This window comes from Thamnophis sirtalis, unplaced genomic scaffold (assembly GCF_051295495.1).
Source record: "Thamnophis sirtalis isolate CommonGarterSnake01/CBP01778 unplaced genomic scaffold, rThaSir2_p1.2 scaffold_6, whole genome shotgun sequence".
Taxonomy (NCBI): Eukaryota; Metazoa; Chordata; class Lepidosauria; order Squamata; family Natricidae; genus Thamnophis; species Thamnophis sirtalis.
The window spans coordinates 73870279-73884651 of record NW_028261386.1 but is presented as its reverse complement, the minus strand read 5'-3'; the positions used below and the strand labels follow the sequence as shown (position 1 = coordinate 73884651).

Sequence of the window (14373 nt, the reverse complement as noted above, 5' to 3'; positions counted from 1 at the left end):
GTCCTCATTTTACCCACCTCGGAAGGATGGAAGGCTGAGTCAACCCTGAGCCGGTGAGATTTGAACCTCTGACCTGCTGATCTAGCAGTAGCCTGCAGTGCTGCATTTAACCACTGCGCCACCTTGGCTCTTATAGCCAAGTTGCTGCCTTGAGTTATTTATAAAAATGATCAAGGCGGGATAATAAAAATTAGATAAATAAATGACTTAAAATGCAATGAAGATTAATATATTCACTGTGAGGTATTTATGCTGATGGACTTCTATTTATTTTTAAATGTTAACAAATAGTTCAGCTTTTCAAATTATATTTAATCAGCCACAATAATCTCCTATACTGATGACCATTTGCAGATCCTACAGAGGAATAACTGTACAGGGTAGCCTATTTTTCTATGTAGCTATGTATGTTATTTGAAAAGGGGAAAATACCATGACAATTTTTGAGCTTTATTTCTTTTCTTTTATAAGGAATAATTAGACATATAGAAACAATTCTGCCCAAATGGATAGAGACCAGAGATGAATTGCAAAAGCTTAGAGTAGAAGTAGGCTAACCTGAGGTTTCAGATGAATCCCTCAGTTGCTGAAAATTGGTAGCGTGACTTCCTATCATTCTCAAATGGAACAGTACATAAACCAATTTTAAATTAGGCTTAACTAGTTAAAATAGTTTCTTTCCTCAAATCTCTGTACATCAGAATGAGACAACTTTACCCATTGCAGCCTTCATTCACTCAAATCTATTAAGGATAGTCCTTAACCAGCAAAAACTGTCTCCTACATCCTAGAACCTTAATTTGTTCCCTTTTTGGCTATGGCTGCCTCTTCTGAATACAAGATTGTTTTTAGAAGAAAGACAACATGATGGAAGAAGAAGATGAGGAAGGACAATGATGACAGCAGACGAGAGAATTCTATGACTATCTTATAGGGATCTCTACAATGATTGGTTAGAATAGGGGTGTCAAGCTCGTGGTCTGTGGCCCAGATATGTCACGCACTGGCCACTCCCACCCCCATTTTAATGAAGGGGAAAAAAGTCAGAATACATCATGTGATGACATGATGCCACGAGTTTGACACTCAGGGGTTACAACATGCAGTGCAATGGTTCTCAGATAGGTGTGATGTCATTCTATAAATTAAGCAAGAATTCTTTACAGTTCCAATCCTGAGAACAGAAAGTGTCTGAAAGAAGAATATGGACTTCTGAGAAATTATTCATTGTAGGGGACCATCATACTCAGCAAAATCATTTTCATGGATTGTTCAAATGAATATTTGAATTTTTCACCTTGGGTCTTGTTTTAATGGAGTATGGAGAGAAATATGGTGATATACAGATGGAATAAATACATATGGACAGTTTTCATTCACTTGGGTCTAACTTTTAAAGATTTTAACTTAGATTTAGCAAAAAGAAAAAAGAAAAGGAATACACAATAAATTCTAAGAAAAATTGTTTCCTATAGTATGAAACTCTAAAACTCTTAAACTTTCAGCTTTGTAGTGTTTTTTAAATACCTCCCCCTCCCACATACACACATATGGGGACAATCATATCTCTAGCAAAGACAGTCTCTGAAATATTCATTATGAATAACTAAATGCAAAAGCCACGTAGGGGTTTGCAGCAAATCCTCTCCTATGAGATCCAGCATACAACTAGACTTGCCACTGTGAAATATAGTAGGAAACTATGAGTCAGCTAAAAGTCAGTTGCTCAGATTGCTTGTTGTCTGCCAAAATGATCAGTTCTCTTGCTAGAGAGAAGAGGGGTTGTTAACAGTAGGAAATGCTCCCTAATTTCAATTCAATAAAGATTTTTATTCCCAGTGATGTCCAACCACTTCCTTTATGAATAACTTCTTGATCTGAGACCAAGCCTTTCTGAGGAAAAGATAAGATTTATTTTAAGTGGTTTTGTTTTGGTGCCTTTATAAACATTCGTCTCTCCTGTTAGATATGTCTAAATGAATAGAAATACTTATCATCATGTGTTGGATAAAGTTCTGAAAGCAGATGACTGTAAATAAATAAAAACCAAGTGAAATACAAAATAGTGTTTAAAAAATTAAACTAAGAAAACACTCAAAGCAGCTACTCAGGCAGCTTTTAAAAACGAGGGAGTTTGAAAGTTACACCACCTATTAAAAATAATATTTTTTAAAGAAAATAGGGGTTTATGGAAAGGGGCCAAAACATTTTTATGTCAGTGAATTCCAACAGGTATCTTAAATGTCAGAATAAAGAAGTTAATTCTGCTCATATTCCAGTGATAAGCAGACCGCTCCTTTCTCACCTCTCTCCAGGCCTTCCGGAAAGCCGTCAAAACCTGGCTGTGCCGGCAGGCCTGGGGTTGACGAGTTCCCCTCCCCTCTCGACCTGTGTGGCTGTGTGATTCTTGGCTATTTTAACTACTTGTATTGTGTTCTATGTTCCCTTTCCCCCCTTTGAGTTGTTCGCCGCCCTGAGTCCCTCCCGGAAAAGGGCAGCATATAAATAAAACAAATCTCAAATCTCAATCTCTTCTTCAATTTTTACTTCTGAATTCACCCATAGTACTGTGAACATATTCTTAATAGCCTTACTACCACTATTTTGTTCTTCCTGCCTACTAGACATATACCTTACAAAAGAAAAGGGAACTGCTTAGTCAGAAAAACACATACAGAGTAGTATTTCTTATACATGCTTTCTCTGTTTAGCCAAAACACTGAAGGGAAAAAAAATTGGCTGGAATAATATAAATAATATTTTTGAAATTAGAATGAATAGAAAACTGGAAAAGGTATCACAGAATTCTGGTGCCATTATTTGCTTATTTAATAGTATTTCTAAATCTTCCCCATGTTAAAGGCCAGTGGAAAGAAGCAGGCCAAGAAATTAGAGGAAGAATGCTGGCATTCAAACCACCATCAAGGAGAGGGACTGCTATATCTTGCTTCCCAGACAAGGCTGTGAGGAAAGTAAGAGTTTTGTATAAACAACCAGCAAGATCACGTTACCTTGCGTGCCCCAAAAGGGACAAAGTGATGCATACTGGTTAATGTGCTGGACTGGACAAGGGGATCTCAGGTTCAAGTCTACTCACAGCCGTAAAAACGTGTTTTGAGGAAAAAATATATGTTGCCTTCAGCTTCTAAATGAATTGGGGTGGAGAGGGGGTGCCAAGAGTGACAGTCCTCTCTAACCTCTTTTGAATCAATCTAACCTTTTGTGTGTATTATATGGAATCAAGAGAAAAATGTTTGTTATTGTTTGGTGTCATCTTGCTTAGGAATGGGTGCATGCAGTAATCATGCATGGTTTGAGAACTTACTTGAAACGATGGCCCTTTCTCTTATGAATGAAAAAAAGTCACTAAATAGAATTCAAATGGAATCATGGCATCAGATAACAAACCTTGCCAAACTATCTAATGCTTTCTATTAAGGAAGAAGATCTGGCTTGGCCTAAGATTTGAGGGAAAGCTTTTCCTCTCTGTGTTGTTATTGTTGAAAATTTATCAAAAGACAACACTTCACACAACTATGTTCTCGCCAGTAATCACTGGAAAAACAGAACTCTTCTGACTCATTAAATACCATAGGCAAGCAAACTATTGTATGTATAACAGGCTGAACTTTAAGGCTTTGATTAATTAAAATGGAATGTTAATCAATCAGCATACTGAAAGAACCACAATGCATTTAGGAAACATGAAGGAAGCAACGACAGTTTTCTAACTTGTATGTCATGCTCATTTCATCTGGATGAACAATCCACAGTTCAGATAGGTACCACTGAGTCTATATGCTTCATTCAACTTCATTTTTATTTGGAATGTATATGAACTAAAATGCAACTGTGAACACATTTCCAAACTTTGCATTTTGGATTAAAATTCATATAATTATTGATATTTAGAAAATGGCACATTAGAAAGAACTGATATGTGCATAAAAACTCAATACAATTATATGAACATTTTTAAAAACTACAATTTCATACCAAAATGCAATAAAGCTAACTTTGAAACTCATGGAAAAATGAGAAACTGGTGAAATTGATTTAAGCTAATTTGTCTGTCTTCTCATCCTGTGCCTTTTTCTATTACTAATGTACATATTATCTTGTATTAACAATATAATGTAAGAATTGATGTATTATATTAAAAGAGAAAATATACTTTTGCAAATAAAAACTAAATGTATAATGAATTTATTTTCATAATGAAAGCTGAAATAATAAAATAATTAATACTGCTATGTTTAATATGTTGTATATAAAATGCTATTTCTTGTGTTACAAAAAGGTCTGGCAAACTATTATTCTGATGATAGGTGAAAACAACTAGTATTTAAAATATGAAGGTCAATTTAATTTTGTTTTTCTTTTGTTCTGCTTTATTTAGGACAAAGAATTGTCTGAATCCCAACATTACACATGGCTTTTAAAAGTCCTGGAGCTTTCTAAATATTGTTATTTAAACTGGCATTTTGGATACATTTTTGGAGAACAATCATACTAACTATATTTAATATTAATTCATTGTGTGTACATTTGCAAATACAAATTTGGCTTTACCCTTACACCCACAAAAGACAAAGATAAATTAGTTTTTCACTAGTTTAGCAGGGAAAAGAGAGTAATAGCAAGCTTCAGAGGACAAGAAAGAGTTGCTACAGCTCCTAAAAACCTTTAAGTATATTTGTAATCTGGAGAACTTGTGTAGTTTATAATGAAAGAATAATAAAGTCAACGTGTCTCCAGGTCAGCATTGCTCCTACTCTGCTACAGCTCTAAAGAAGGATCCAGGAGCTGTAGCTGGCTCCTTACAATTACTATCTCAAATAGTAACTGTCTGTCTGTCTGTCTCTCTCTCTCTCTCTGCGTGTGTGACTGCATGTGTGCATGCCAGAGGTGGGTTGCTGCCAGGTCGGCCCCGATAGGGCGAACCGGTAGTAGCGACAGTAGGAGGCTCCACCCACTCACCCGCATGCTTCTATGCATGTGCGGAAGCATCTTGCATGCATGCAGGAGCACACCCAAACCAGTAGTAAAAAAATTAGCAACCCACTTCTGCTGCTTTTGTGAATGGATGGTTTTTTTTTGGGGGGGGGGGTTACAAGCTTGCAATTTTTAAATGATGTGCATTTTCAAAACTAAACTCATAAACAAACAGTTGTCCAGAGGTTCTCAAAGTTATTAAGAATGTACCTTCCTCTTTATTTTGTTTCCTTTGAAGCCATTTTTCCACTGTTTCAGCACCAACGCTCTCTAACACAAATTCATCCAGTACCTGGGGGTGAAGAGAAAGATAGGCCTTCACTTTTTCATCTGTCAAACCTGCAAAAGAGAACATTATTGTTTATACTATTACTATTTCAAGGGAAAAAGCAACAAGAAAAAAAACCTCAAGATCCTCATTCATAAAGTAGTGTTATTGTACTAGGAACATCTCAAGAAAGGCTTTACAATGCTTAATTCAAAGAGGATAAAGAGATGAAATAAGAAACAGACTCAGCAAACAGACTGCCACATGAAAGATTACTTAAGTGATAATTATGAATGAGAAATGTCTATGGAGAGTCTCAATCATCCAGGTCTTGGTTGTCTTTTCCAAAGGTGCTTTTTCCAAAAGACAACTGGACATTCTAACATTTTGCTTCTTTCTCATCCAAGAAGATTCGTCAGATTAGTTATTCAAAAAGACACAGACACCCCAAAAAACCCCAAGAAAGTCAATTTTACTTTTGGAAAACACACCTTTGGAATATGAGTGAGAAACCTAAAGTTAAAGCAACCTGACTCTGATCCTGTTTCATACAAGAATCAATATGATGGCATAGAGAGAGCCAAGGATTTGAAGGATTTATGTTTACTAGACAAGCAAAAGATTTTCATATAGCAAAAAAGAAGTGGAAATCTAAATTGAAATATCAACACACTCAATATTAGAAAATACAATATGTTAAATAAGAAACAGGCACAGTGAAACATTATACTGTAAAGTCATCTGTTGTTGATTTCTGACATATATGCATCTTTGACAAAGTGACAAAATTAGTGGACCAAAGGAATGCTGTCAATATAGTTTACTTGGACTTCAGTAAGGTATTTGATAAGGTAGACCATAACCTACTACTAGACAAAGTAGAAGAATGTGGGTTAGACAGCATCACCACCAGATGGATTCATAACTGGCTGGCCAACTGCAACGTGTAGTCCTCAATGGAACTGCAGCTACATGGAGGGAAGTTTGCAGTGGAGTACCCCAAGGCTCTGTTTTAGGCCCAGTACTCTTCAACATCTGCATCAATGATTTGGATGAGGGGATAAAGGGGGAACTCATCAAATTTGCAGATAGCCAACACTCCAGAAGACAGGCTTAAGATACAGAAGGATCTTGACAATCTTGAACATTGGGCACTATCTAATAAAATGAAATTCAATGTGAAAAGAGTAAGGTGCTACATTTAGGCAAGAAAAACGAAATGCATAGGTACAGTATAGGAGGTAAATTGCTCAATAGTAGTAACTGTGATAGGGATCTTGGAGTCCTAGTGGACAACCATTTAAATATGAGCCAGCAGTGTGCATCAGCTGCCAAAAAAGCCAACACAGTTCTAGGCTACATAAACAGAGGGATTGAATCAAGATCACGTGAAGTGTTAATACCACTTTATAATGCCTTGGTAAGGCCACACTTGGAATACTGCATTCAGTTTTGGTCGCCACAATGTAGAAAAGATGTGGAGACTCTAGAAAGAGTGCAGAGAAGAGCAAAAAAGATGATTAGGGGACTGGAGACTAAAACATATGAAGAATGGTTGCAGGTACTGGGCATGTCTAGTTTAATGAAAAGAAGGACTAGGGGAGACATGAGAGCAGTGTTCCAATATCTCAAGGGTTGCCACAAAGAAGAGGGAATCAAACTATTCTCCAAGGCACCTGAGGGTAGAACAAGAAGCAGTGGGTGGAAACTAATCAAGGAGAGAAGCAACTTAGAACTGAGGAGAAATTTCCTAACAGTTAGAACAATTAATCAATGGAACAACTCGCCTCCAGAAGTTGTGAATGCTCCAACACTGGAAGTCTATAAGAAGATGTTAGATAATCATTTGTCTGAAATGGTATAGGGTTTCCTGCCTAGGCAGGAGGTTGGACTAGAAGACCTCCAAGGTCTTCTAGTCCAACCTCCAACACTGGAAGTCTATAAGAAGATGTTAGATAATCATTTGTCTGAAATGGTATAGGGTTTCCTGCCTAGGCAGGAGGTTGGACTAGAAGACCTCCAAGGTCCCTTCCAACTCTCCTATTGTATTGTATTAAATAAATTTTAAATACATATATGAAAAGAGAAATAACAGAAAAATAAAAAGCTGAGTATTAGAGTGCCATATTTTCACCCCCACCCATTTTACAACATATACAACATTGTTGTCTGTTCATACAGACTGAAGACCTGAAAATACACACAAATGGGTTAATAGAACTTCTGATTCTGAGAGGCAACTAAAGCTGAGAAAAAAAGAGTTTACAATCACAACAGAATAGTGTGCAGCAGCAGTCCATGGAGATACATGTATAAAGTGAGGCTTTGATCGTCAGCAATATCATTGTGTAAAGTGAAGCTTTGATTGTCACAGGGACCATTCTACCCTTAAGCAAAACAGTGCAAAAATGTTTCCACTACAAGAAAAACCCAAAACAGTAAGATAAGGACACAGAAAGTCCTCACCTTATGACCACAATTGAGCCCAAAACGTCTGTTGCTAAGTGAGGCAGTGTGTTGAGTTTTATCCCATTTTACAATTTTTCTTGCCACAATTGTTAAGTGAATCATTGCAGTTATTAAGTTAGTAATGTGACTGTTAAGTGAATCTCGCTTCCCCATTGATTTTGCTTGTAAAGCCACAAAAGATGATCATATAAATATAAGCCAGTTGCCAAGCATCCAAATTTTGATCACTTGACCATGGGGATGCCTCATTGGTTTTAAGTGTGAAAAATGTTCATAAGTCACTTTTTTCAGTGTGTCATAACTTCGAATGATCATTAAATGAATAGTTATAAATCAAGGAATATCTGTAGCAAACATTAATTAGAAGACTAAGTTCGAAAAGAAAAATTGAGACATGATTCGTGCTACACCACAAAATTGCATTTATTGAAAAGAAAGAATTGTAAAGATAATTGCTTTAATGATTAAGGATAAGGAAAGCAGTAATATAAGAATGATAACATAAAAAACCCTCCGGTTTTTACAAAATAAAACAAAATTTTAAGTTAAAAAAATGCCAGGTTCCACTGAAGTATTTCCAGATTCAGTCAGGGAGACAATGTCACAATTAGTGATAGCATACAAAGCTGTAAAGTGATAATCAAATGGCCAAATTGCAGCTTTTGTAAAAAATAATAATAATTAAATTTATATTCCACCTGACTTCCAAAGACTCTGAACGTTTGTTGACCCCCAAACAGTTTAAATGTAGTTTTGCAGTTCAAAAGCGGAAAGAGATCAATATACAACTGTATCATATTCTGCAAGCATAGAATTTTGCTATAGATTTGTGCAGCATGGCTAATATTGCTTTGAATGAATGAGTGAGTGAGTGAGTGAGTGAGTGAGTGAGTGAGTGAGTGAGTGAATGAATGAATGAATGAATGAATGAATGAATGAATGGAGGTTATTTTGTCAACAAAAAAAAAACATCTGCCACTCCCTTTTTCTGAGATAGTTTTTGCTTCCCGGTGTACTCAACAGATTTCCTGTGGTCCCCTGTTATAAATATTAACTGGGTTTGATCCCACTGATCCTCACTGATATCAGCCCAGACAGTTGTGTACTGCCCCCTTGCGTGATATCATCCATAGGAAATAGGATCAAAAACAATTCCTAACAGATTTCAGAAAATTAGGCAAGAGTTTCACATGTAATTTCAAAAACTTCCAAAAGCTTATCTACTTTTTTTTCTACGTGCCAAGATTGATCCTTGCTCATTCATACATGAAATGAATTCCATCTTCAGAAAAAAACAAAAACAAAAAAAACCACCTCCATTTATAACTTTAAAAATACAGTTAACTGTAAGGAAAAGTTGCAAGGAAGACGACAATGGAACCAAAATAATGCCCACATTTAGAGACAACCATACTAGGAACTATTGCCTGAATGTAACCCCCAGAAATTATATAGGAAGATTTTTACTGCAAAAATCAGAACAAATAGCTAGAAAACAAACCAGTTTTGAAAGTAACATAGCATATAATTGAACACCTCTTTAAAACAAGCTGAGCAGTGACATTTATGTTCTCCTCTTGGTAAAAAACTGAGACAATACATTTGCATTCTGCAGGATAAATGTGACTTGTTATAAAGAATCATTTTTCTTTCAGTAAAGTGCTGGCTCTCCTCCTAAAACTGTAATTCCTATGCCAAAATGCAAAGCCTGAGAAAATTCAGTAAAGTGATTTTTTTACAGACTGATTTTTAGTGAAATGTTCATTAATTATCCCATGTCACAAACTAATTTATACATTTTATCAGGGATTGTGTCTACCAAAGACAAAAACTTGCTAGAATATACCTGCATTTTGCATAGTATAAAACTTAAACCTATCTATTTAAAACAGTAAAGAAACCATAAACAAAGGAAGCCATTTGCAAGTACTAATTTGATCAAACAGATAAATAAAAGCAATAATTATAACATACTTAAGCAGAAAATGTTTAACATATACAATAGAATTTCTTTTTTGATGACGTCTTTCTTACCCTTAGTTATATCCAACTGATGTCCATGTACTTCGTTATTCATAATAATACAGTATCACAACCACTAAGTTTAAATCAAGTAGTATTATCAAAACACTACCAAGCAGCAGTTTGCATTTCACTTAAAACTTTATGAGCTTCGATACACAATATTTTTTCTTAAATGTATTTCACTACAAAAATATTCCTACCTTTGTTACTGGTATGTTACAAATATTTTTCAAAGACGTATCGGAAACAAGTGCATCAAATTGCCTAGAGGGAGTAAGTTACATGTTTTACAAACAAAAAACACTCTGAATATAAAAGTGTTAATTAGTTCTGCTGGGGACCGCAATGACATCTTAACTGTAATAATGCCTTAACTACTGCTTCTCAATGAGATTATATGGGAGATAAACATTTTTTTTTACATTAGCAGTGTGAACAGTGTTCATTACCATCATCACTGGGGTTCCAAACTATTGAAAGGATTTCATATTTATTAGATATTTTGCAGCAACCATATACAGTAAATTATGATTAGTTTGCTTACTTATAGATATACTGTATAATCTTACTTAAAACTACCCTGGAAAAGGAACCTGATGGGATTTGAATGAGGACTTCCTCAATTCACAGACTCAGTTTTTTATTCCATACTAGTGAGTGATTATACATGTATGCAGGTGTGTATTTGTGATGCAAGCTCACACATTTTCACCTCACATTACAGCAACATCTGGATACTGGAGGTTAGTACAAGGATACAGATTGTCCTCACTTAATGGTTGCTCATTTTACAACTGGCCACAGAATGGATGTTTTGTAGCCCAAAAATGATTTGGCTGCTCCAATGGTCAAATGACTGCATGTGGGTCAGTTTTACGCCATTTTGTGGTCAATGACCACAATTTAAATGAATGGGTTTGCTTAACAACCACTGCAAAAAAGGCTGGAAAATTACTTCTGGTCATGTATGCCTACCAGGCACAAAATATGAGGTTCACACATGAAGGTTTAAATTAACGGATTAATTGCTAAAAGCCTATGCACAGAAATCTCCTCAGACTAATGGTCAGCACCTGACAGAATTGGAAAAAACACTAGTGGCTTTCAAAGGAGGTTGGACTTCATTATTTTGTGATTACATCACAATTCTAAACTGATGCCTTGTTTAAGTCCTCTCCTTCTCTCTGCCAGTCTCTCTCCTACAGTGCCTCAGCTTACCACAGCAATGATTTACAACCATAATTCCGGGCTCAATTACAGTTGTAAATTGGGGACTACTTATATTGCTGTAATCGTAGGTTTCGCACAGTCCTCACAATATTCACTATTCAAGAGGGTGAATGATAGCAGAATCATTTCGTACCTATCACCAAAACAAGATTCCATCAATGTATTTGTATAATAATTTTTGAAGGCACACAGATATTTGCTTGCCTTGTGTTGCATGCATTAGATACTAATAGCATTAAATGGATTCTTCCTTTGTTCAAAAATTAGAATTCAAATCACAACAATTTTGTAATATTCTTTTCAAGTCATTTTTGTTGCCATTGTTGTTACTCATTTAAGTAATATAGGAATATGAACTGTGTGAAATATTGCTAGAGGGTTAGAGTTAACCCTAACCCTAACCCAAACTAAATAGCAGGACATCATGTTTAGGTAATGAAACATCTGCAAAATAGGGGGCGGGAACCAACCAAGATCAGAGAGTACCAAGGACCCCTCATCTTAACCCTAAGCTACAAATATTCTCTCTTATCTGTGCAGTATCTTAGCACAACTTTCTTCTAGACCACTGATGGCAAAGCTTTTAGACACCAAGTACGAGAGAGAGAGGGGGGGAGGGAGAGGGAGAGGGAGAGGGGGAGAGGGAGAGAGAGGGAGAAAGAAAGAGAGCTAAGTTAGCTTCAATGTTGTCAAATTAACAAGGTGTATGCTAGATTTGGGGGAATTAGGACAATTTGATGATAAGGGAGCTATCATATAGGATAACAATAATAACAAAGATTTAAAAAATCTATGTCAATCATTAATAACTAGAGTTATGCAAAGTGTTTAAAAGAGTTTTGCCAAATCTGTTTTGTATTCTCTACCTTTTTTAATCTGTAATATTTTTCATTTTAACTTGTTCTTGGCTCTATTTTAACTTGAGGGGGTTTGTTTGTGTTTTTGCACTATTTTTTAATGTTTTTATTGTAAACTGTTAGTAGTAATCACTTATGTGTGATGGGTGATGTATAAATGTTGTAGGTAAGTAAGTAAATAAATACATACATTCATACATACATACATATTTTTAAATCACATTCCAGTTCACTTTGAGAATGGCCTTAAAATGTCGTTATCTCTAACAATGACAGAGTTATTCTGAGGAGAGCGCTGAATGAATTTCTTAACCATACACCATTCTGAGTGTATAGGAAGATAGAAAAAATATAAATTTTAAAATAAAATATAAATTTATGGATCAGGAACAAAATAAACAATAACAATAATGTGCTCCACTTAAGGATTTGTTTCAGACCCAATTCAGCAGTTGATCAAAGTAATCTGCTTTACTATGATGTGGATCTGATTTGGTATTTGGAAATATGAGTCTCTCACTGACTCATTGGAAACAGTATATGTCCTCATCAAAATGGTGGATTCTAAAAAAAAATATTACTGGTTTGATGGGCATGGCTGGGTGGGGGGGCATGTGACTGAGTGGGTGTGGCCAACTTGACCACACGCATGCACACATTTTTGCTAGTTTGGTTGGCGTGGCTAGGTGGCATTCACATGCCCCCCACCGAGCCACACCCACCAAACTGGCAAAAATTTCTGTTTTGCCAACTGGGAGGCTGGCAAAGAAGCCTCATTTTCCTTGCCGTGGTGGTTGCTTCTACCTCAACGTTGAATGGTCCATGCCCTCTCCCTACGGACTGATGCCGCAGGAGGACAGGAAAGAAGCCAGTCTTGGGAGAGACCTTCCCTCCTCCTCCTCCAGGAAGCCCATGCGGGGAGAGAGAGGGCAAGCTGGTTTGAACATTGGTGGGTGGTTTGTGGCCAGCACCTCTTTTGCTCATTGGGGTGAGCACAGCATGTTATAGCAGCACCTGCACTGCCTGCCTGGGTGAAGACAGCGCATGGGTGTGTGACTTTTTTGCAGGGGTTAAGCAGAGACAAGAGGATGCCCAGAGGAGTGCTCCCCTTCGCCCTTGGCAGCGGAGGCTGCTTTATCGCATGCCTCCTTTCTTTATCCTTTCAGAGAGGGGCTGGAAAAAGAAAGATGAAGAGATGAAAGGTAAGTGAGGATCCCCCTCAGTATTTTTTCCTGCCAGTTGAAAAAGTACTGAGAGCTCACCCCTGCTGCCCTGCCAGCCACAGGGGGGGGGGCTGCAATGCTGGTGGGTTCAGGAGATGCTGGCCAGTGGGAAGGGGAGGGCTAGGCTAGCGCAAATGCTTACCTATGTGTAGGCAGGAGCAGGCAGTTCTGTGGATGCACATGGTAAAGGCGAGGCAGAGCAGGCATTGGAGCAGGCCAGTTCGAGGGCGTGGCCAGCCAGATATCACTAACGGTTCGGCAACCCTGGCTCAATTGCCACTACCAGTTCGCCCAAATTGGTCCAAACTGGGAGTAACCCACCTCCTCTCCAAAATCCCTTTATTATATCAGGACTAACATTGTTATTATATAGAGTATATTGATTGTCCCGGCAAAAACCCCTTTTATTAATTTACTGTGAATTCTACTCATTCACAGCTGACAAACTCTTTCAAAGGAAGATTTATGGTCACCCACCTTATCTGGCTTGGAGAGCTGACAGGCCGATATCTACAGAACTTGGCAAGGATTCTTGGAAAGTCACTAACCAATTAAGTGAACTAATTGTCTCCTGCAAACTCCACTCCCCTTTTGCTCCTCTTTTAGTTCCTCTGGGTGGGGCCATTCATCGTCTAGCCTTAATCCCAAGTCAACCCCTGCTCTTTAGTTGTTCCCTTTATCTGGCAACTCTGTACATGCGCACACTGGGAATAGGCTCCAGCTGTTCGTCTGCCTCACTGATGTCTGACTCGGAAGGCATCTTATAGCTAGCATACAGCTCTGGCCCTCTCTCTCCCTCCTTCCCCAGGCCATAACACCTTGACCCAATAGTATTCATTTCAAGAACACTATTAACAGCCCTAGCAACTTACTATCATTTCAAACTATGTGATACTTCAGATGGATGGCAGAAAGATGCTTCAAAGTACAGGAAATGCAAACATACCACTCATCTTGAACACTTTAAACCTAGTGCATCTTTTCCAAGGACTACACAGAGGCTGTGATACCAAGCATCTAATTTTCAGCTTCAAAACCAAAACATTTCACAGTTCTATTATAAAACTTTGAGAGTTTTCTTTCTTTCCAATAATTTTCAAATAAGTGATTGATTTTCAATGCGTTTCAAATTATTATTTTTAAATAATATAGGTAGTCCTTGACAACCTTACAACAGTTCTCTTAGTGACCATTCAAAGTTACAACAGCACTGAAAAAGTGACCATTTTTCACATCATTGCAGCATCCCCATGGTCATGTGATCAAAATTCAGATGCTTGACAACTAACTCATATTTATGATAGTC

General features: G+C 37.1%; 1 protein-coding gene across 3 annotated transcripts in view; it reads right to left on the bottom strand.

The window, feature by feature from the left end:
* PDE10A (phosphodiesterase 10A) overlaps window positions 1–14373 on the bottom strand; it is a 136641-nt gene that overhangs the window by 65412 nt on the left and 56856 nt on the right. For all 3 annotated transcript variants that reach the window (XM_087718197.1, XM_087718198.1, XM_087718199.1), the window contains exon 2: window positions 5206–5334. In XM_087718197.1, the coding sequence (XP_087574323.1) occupies window positions 5206–5334 (129 nt within the window). The remainder of the gene's footprint in view (window positions 1–5205; window positions 5335–14373) is intronic.